Below are 7,126 nucleotides of genomic sequence, written 5' to 3' on the forward strand. Positions count from 1 at the left end.
CATCTACAATTTTAATGCAAATACATTTTTTCCATGTATTTTTGGCTCCTGAAAACGAATCTGACAATAAAATTTGGCGGTCAATCATACTTTGGCCGTTCATTTTGAAAAAACTGTCAAAAAATCGTTTTTTTTTCGCTCTTTTAATGCATATCTCAGAAAATATTGATTTCACAAAAAAAAAGTTTCAAACAAAAAATGAAGCCCTTTAAACTCTCTACAAAAAAGGTTCTATGTATAATGTTCGCAAACTTAACGGTTTACGACTTTCTATGTGAAACGAGGGGCGCACGACTTCCATAATTGTATTGTTGCACATAGGTTTTTATTTTCTACGCGAGGTAAATCCTACGCGAGAAAAATCTTCATGGGTTAAGAATATTCCAAGCGGACACTGTCTACGCTGTAACTTTTAAGCGGTTAGGCCCCAAGCAGCTACGATATGTTATTTTTATTTTGTTCGGGGTGGCGTAGCCTAAGCATTACTGTCTACACACTCCTCTGTTCACATGGGTTTTGATTTATTTGGAATAGAACTACGTATAATAGAAACATTGTACGAGTAACTAATTCATACATTTAAAATTTGGTGCCTGTCGGACCGACAAGTAACAAGGCGCATGCGCATGACATAGAAATGCATGTAGAAGACATGGCGATTGTAGGGCTGTGACAGATTTCCTAATCTGAATGAAGTCGTCAACTTTAATGCTAAATATCACGGTTCGCGGGGGAGAGCGACGCTTATTTCTGCCAGATTCTTTCGTTTCATGTAAAAACGCGTCGAATGAGCCAAATTTTATCGAAATCGGAGGTGGGGGAGGTATTCTGTCTAATTACCAAAATGATTTTTTGGCAGTTTTTTTCAAAATGACGGCCAAAGTATAATTGACCGCCAAATTTTATTGTCAGATTCGTTTTCAGGAGCCATAAATACATGGAAAAAATGTATTTGCATTAAAATTGTAGACGCTGTAGCTTTTCCGAAGTTTTACCTTTATTTTAAACAAAAGCAAAGTATTATATGTGTGTATGTGAATATATATATATATCATATATATAAAGAAAAATAATGCACCAAATTAACATGTGTCTTTTACAAGTGAGACCTTTTTTCTGCAAAGAAACTTCTATAAAAAAAAAAGAGGAAAAAACTTACTGTTCGTTTTTAAGAAAAAAAAAAAAAAAACCTATTTCTCTCTCTGAAGAACAATTATTTAATAATTTCTTCTAAAATGTACACCTTTCAATATTTTTGCATAAAAATAAATTTTATTTACATGTAATATTATTGCAAATATCGCATGACTACATCATTGAAACCATGTAAAATTAATCGTATTATAACGTACGTACGTCTTCTAATGGCGACTGAGCTGTTCGCGTAACTATAATCTCGAACAAAGCCTATTGACATTTCGTTTCCTCTCCCTCGAGAATCGGTTTAAAATTAACAAAGTACGCGAGAACGCCTACGATATCGCGTGGTGTGCTTCATTCACGGGGCTTGCTGACCTGGAAAAATTGGCCTATAAATTTTGCAGCGTGTATAAATGTACAAACAACCTCTATAGTGATAAAGGAGACCCTAACGTCCAATGGCTTAAGAAGTGTAGTACGTCAGAAGAGAAATATGTCAAGAAATATGTACTATTATGTCAAAAATGCATAATATTGAAATATAATAAAATATTAATTTAGCGTGCACAATAGAAATAAAGTTTCGTCAAAATTAATGTAGCATTTAAACAATTCACTTTCAGTTAATTATTGGTGAAAGATATATAATTATTGTCAATATTTTTATTAAAACTTAATAATATTCGCGCGTATAAAAGAATATTTTTCAAAATGCGTTAAATATCCTGTATTAATCGTCCTGTATTAATATTAGTGAAACTAATTCCTTATGATAAAATTTTGAGGCTTATATATGCTTTGACAAAAATTTGAACTTTTCGTTAGAAATTCATAAGTTTATTTCCTATTTTTGCTCACGTTACGTATAATATGTAACGATATATACATCGATAATCCATGGACTATTTGATTGCAATTGTAGAACGCCACGCAACAATGAACGTAACTGCAAATCACGCAAATATCCTCCTTATATAATATGGGATCCACGACAACCAGCAAAAAATCCTATCTATAATTGCCGGATAATTAAGTTGTACTGTCGCACCGGATATCATCTAGCAATTACGCCATCGGGACGAGTGGAAGGATTATCCGGAAACAAGGAGCCATATGGTATATTTCCATCACACTTAATTGTTAAATATTAAGTCAAGTAAAATAAAAAAAACGTTTGCAATACATGTATATGTTATATTATGTATTTACAATAACGATTTACACATATGATCACCATTAAGAAAGATTTTTATTACACACACAAAAGTTTATATACCCTTGCAGATCTGCTTTACGCAACGCCGGTATCTTTTGGCGTTATTAGAATACAAAGCATCGAAACGAGGCTGTATTTGGCATTCAACAAGAAAGGGCGGTTGTACGGAGAGGTAAGATGCCAAAAAAAAATACGAAACTATAAAAATAAAGATACGTACAAGTAAACTCTCCCTGCAAATTTTCATTATATTATGAAAGAAATTCTTACAATGAAAGAAATGTAGAACAGTATAGCACAATTGCTCGTCGAGTGCTATACTATTCATATCTGTAAAATTATATATATATATAAATTTTATAAAGTGCTCTATACACACACACACACACACACACACACACACACACACACACACACACATATATATATACATATATGAAGTTCCACGTGAAATTCCTTTGCGACCATTTCACAACGTTCTATAATTTTTACAATAATTTCTCTGATTTAATTCTATGTAGATAATATTTAATAAAATACTTTTAAATATATATCTTAAAATTGGCTTAAATTCGTAATTAATAGTGCACGCACGCACGTATATTATAGTTGTAAATTTAGTAAAAAGTAAATTCCATTTAAGCTTAAAAATCAATTTTGTTTAACCGTATTAGTTGATAAATTTTCTCTCTCAACAAGAAGTTCATTAATAATAATCTCAAAAAGATGGTCGAGATTGATTGTAAATATATAATTTGTTTAATTTTGATTTTAGATAAATATGGCTAATGAAAACACCGAATGGGAACAATGGAGCATTGGTTCCTACGACGCGTTCAGATCGCGTAAATATGTGCAATATGGATGGTGGATAGGAATAAAGAAAAATGGACGAGCAAAGCCTGGGTCGAAAACATTTTGGGGACAAAAGGCTATACAATTTTCGGCTATCCAAGAGGATTAATTGGTTAATTTGAAACTTTTTCAAAATACAAACACGCTTTACAGGGTATGCCTCTTATTTTCGATAATTCATTCGTTACGTAAACTTTCTCGGAAAGAAATTCAAGACGGTGATGAACGAGTGTTCTATGAGCTGCAACGATGTCGTATGATAAAGAAAAAGAAAAACATTCAGAGGAATCGATAATCATCGAACAATAATATTCCAATAGAATATGTTTATTATAACACTGTGTTACTCAACATAATGGGATACTCAAATTTGGGACTGTGCATTCTTTTTGTATACTTAAACTAAAACTATTGCAAGTTGCAATTTCTTATTCATAGTAGATACATATTTGTTATTACATGTCAATCGGTAAATCAAATCATTAAGCAAGATTGTTTACGTACGACGATTATTGTGTACTGGAATCGTTTCGTAAATAGCAGAAGTTGTGATTATTTTGCTTATATTATATGCACAAACATTAGCTTTTTGTTAATACAACAATTATAGCGTATTTAAAAAAAATTGTACATAATATTATATTCTTATACATTATCTCTTACATATATATCTCTCTTATATTCTTATATATCTTCTCTACATTATCACTTATATATCTATATATAATGCATATATATAAATATGTTAAAACGTTGTAAGCAAGAATTTTCTATTGAAGAAGCAAATACCCCAATGAAAAATATGTATGGCTTCGAACGTTTTGATACCCAGCTTTATAAATATAAAATGTGCATCTTTGAAAACTATATACAAATATGAGAAGCAAATGTATGAAAGAGAGATGAATTTGTAATTGTAATTGTAATTGTACAAAAAACATTTGTTAATTAAAATTAAGTGTGTATTAAATGTATACAAGAAATAAGAAAAAAATTAAATTATTTAGAAATATTTCTACTTGGGGCTTCATATATATTATTTACTTCAAACACACACACACACACACACACACACACACACACACACACACACACACACACAATGCTTGAACTAAATGTCACGTTATTATATATAGGTTAACAAATATATATATTAGTACTGCTATGTGCATTAATTTAATAGAAAATAATCTAATCTTAATTTAAAGAAAATTAAGCAAAAAATTGCAGTAAAATAATTAATCTTTACTTAACAAACATCTAACTAAAATAATTTGCGAAATACATTTATATAAATTGTAAAAGTATAAAATACATCTCTTTGGCGTATACAATCATAATTATAAGCATGTTTCAAGTCACACAGTCACAGAATACACTGTGGTATTATATATTTAAAAAAAAGGTAAATTGTCAGAAATTTTTTTTTTTTTCTTCATAGAAAGTGTATACAAGTTGACGAAGGCAAATTAAGCATCAAATATTGAGACTTAAAGATTTTGCGTTATTTTTTGATAAATGTAAATTGAAATAAAATTCATGCATGCGGAAACTTTCCAAAATACTCAAAACAATCGCAATTACTTTGAGAGAGAGAGAGAGAGAGAGAGAGAGAGAGAGAGAGAGGGAGAGATCACTTATAGTTTATTTTCATAAATTGTCTAATTATTTGATTAATATGATGTGGTTTACTTCTTTTTGGTATTGGGACTTGTCGACTGAAATACGCTCGATGCCGACATTAAATTCTCAATGTACTGGCTCAGAACCTGATTCTCACTTCTCAGCTTGAGATTCTCCTCCTTTACGCTGTCCACTCTCTGTGACAGATCTAAAACGTATTATTTGCATATTACAAAAATGCCAATAGGGATATTTTCTTGTAACTTTGATCTTTAGTGAAATATATATCTACCATCCAAAGTATTTTGCAATTCAAGAACCTGTGCAATCAATCTAGCTTTCTCTTCTTGCTCATCTGGACTAATATCAGGATCTAAACCTATAATAAATATAAATCATTTTTACAAAGTATTTTAATTTGACAGTATTACAATCATTTATAGAAGCAAATTTTTATTTAACTGTATATAATAATTGAATAATAAAAGTCAATATATTGCATATTTAATGTTATTTTGTTCAGTTTATAAATACAAAATAAGCTAATATTCCTATGTATATATAGTTGAAAAAAGACAAAATATATAAAGACATATAACGAAAGACCAATACAAAAACAAATTATAATGAAAGAACAAATCAATAATATTACTTACTGTTAGGACTACAGCTGCCGTTAGTAAATGTCGATGGTATAGAATCCATGCTGCGTCCTCTGCCTAACGGATCAGACATATGTGACGCATTGTCCAAGATTTCCTCTTCTGGTATTATTACTATAATAATATAAGCAAAGAATAATATTAGAGTAAAATATTAAATCTCAACAACCGGGATAAAAAAAGAGGCTCATTATTATTAAAGTACAAGCAAATTGTTAAGTGTATAAAATGTAAAAAATATTAATGAAGTTCTAAGCAAGATAATTTGTGAGATAAATAATAAAAAGTTCCAATATCTCTTGTATTTCTATGTCTCTACATTTTTATTATCTCAATTTCTATATTTAATTCCGAGAAATGGAGTACACATTGTTACATTGTTACAGTTCACAATTAGATGCAGCTAATTTAATTCTCATATTAATAAAAACAATACCTATGTGTAAATAAACAAAAATAAGAAACAGACAGATTAAGTTATCAAATTTAGTCATAAATGAATAACATTATTAAATAACATTCGGAACAAAGACCGGAATAAATGATGTAGACTGCTTGAAATGAGCTAAGTTATAATTCCATCCATCAATTAAATATAAAGAAAGAGAGAGAGAGAGAGAGAGAGAGAGAGAGAGAGAGAGAGAGAGAGAGAGAGAGAGAATGTCAAGAGGAATCGTGAAATCAGGGACTCTACGCCCTACGCTCTCACCTTGCGGATCATCATCTGCCAGAGGTATACTATTCATGTCGTCTTGAAGCTTGGCCGTCATTATCACTGACATCTAGCGATTACGGTAATTAGGAGCGTAATACAGTGGCTTCAGCAGAACGTTTAATTTGCAACTGTGAGACGTTTTTTTCGCGCTGATTGGATTATAGATTTTAGATCTAGAAGAATAATCCTATTTCAGCAGACAATCACAAAACGTTTGCAAAACTGATTTAGTGAATGGAACTAATGTAGCACAATGTAGCTTACGTAGCTGTTGATCCGAATCTCGCCTCGAATCGTTCGCACTCTAAACAATTCCGAAACCATGGAGTATAGAGAAAGGAGGTCGAACCAGGCTTTGAAAAGTGTGATCAAAATTAGGTTACTGAACTGGTATTGATAGTGTTCGGTAGGCGGCGTTCGAATGGCAAAGTTCCGCTCATATACATTTATGCTGGATTCACATTGCATCCGAAGTGCGTCGCACGACGCTTTGCAACCAATCAGAAAACAGGATTTCGATGGATTTTGCATTTTAGCTTCTCTCTTTTAAGGTAAAATATGAATCTGTCGCATTTTAAGTGCAAAATATTTGATTTTATGCAACGCGAACAGACCACATGAAACTTTATCCCTAGGATGGAAGGTAAAAAGTGAAAATTTTAACCATTAAAGTTAATGGAAAAATTTTTAACTTTCCATTCTAGAAAAAAAGTTTCACGATCGATACCCTGCACATTGGGCGCGGAAACGATTGCCGCGCGGCAACATGAGACGCGGTAACCAATAAACACATTAGGAGCTGTAAGCTTATTGGCTAAAGCATCACATTTTGCAGCGCGGCAATCATTTCTGCGTCCAGTATACAGGAGTCACCAATTCAACTTTGCCGTGCGAAGGATGTAATGCTGGATTCGC

The 7,126-nt window shown here is 31.6% G+C and overlaps 2 protein-coding genes across 3 annotated transcripts in view; one reads left to right on the forward strand and one right to left on the reverse strand.

Moving 5' to 3' along the window:
- LOC108760666 (uncharacterized) overlaps positions 1-3,804 on the forward strand; it is a 7,607-nt gene extending 3,803 nt beyond the window's left edge. The window contains exons 3-5 of the mRNA XM_018506738.1: positions 2,063-2,256; positions 2,425-2,528; positions 3,132-3,804. Coding sequence (XP_018362240.1) covers positions 2,063-2,256; positions 2,425-2,528; positions 3,132-3,320 — 487 coding nt within the window. The 3' untranslated portion in view covers positions 3,321-3,804. The remainder of the gene's footprint in view (positions 1-2,062; positions 2,257-2,424; positions 2,529-3,131) is intronic.
- Positions 3,805-4,601: 797 nt separating this feature from the next.
- On the reverse strand, positions 4,602-6,559 carry LOC108760712 (short coiled-coil protein B). Of its 2 annotated transcripts, XM_018506808.1 has the most exons (5): positions 6,476-6,555; positions 6,206-6,384; positions 5,491-5,610; positions 5,127-5,213; positions 4,602-5,042 (listed from the first exon to the last, which is right to left on the reverse strand). In XM_018506808.1, the coding sequence occupies exons 2-5, from the start codon at positions 6,276-6,278 to the stop codon at positions 4,900-4,902; spliced, it is 423 nt and encodes a 140-aa protein (XP_018362310.1). In that variant the 5' UTR covers positions 6,279-6,384; positions 6,476-6,555; the 3' UTR covers positions 4,602-4,899. The 2 variants fall into 2 exon arrangements, with proteins under 2 accessions (XP_018362310.1, XP_018362309.1); XM_018506807.1 differs by having other exon boundaries at positions 6,206-6,559.
- Between the last annotated feature and the right edge of the window lie 567 nt (positions 6,560-7,126).

The sequence above is a fragment of the Trachymyrmex cornetzi genome, unplaced genomic scaffold, assembly GCF_001594075.2.
Source record: "Trachymyrmex cornetzi isolate Tcor2-1 unplaced genomic scaffold, Tcor1.1 scaffold23, whole genome shotgun sequence".
Taxonomy (NCBI): domain Eukaryota; kingdom Metazoa; phylum Arthropoda; class Insecta; order Hymenoptera; family Formicidae; genus Trachymyrmex; species Trachymyrmex cornetzi.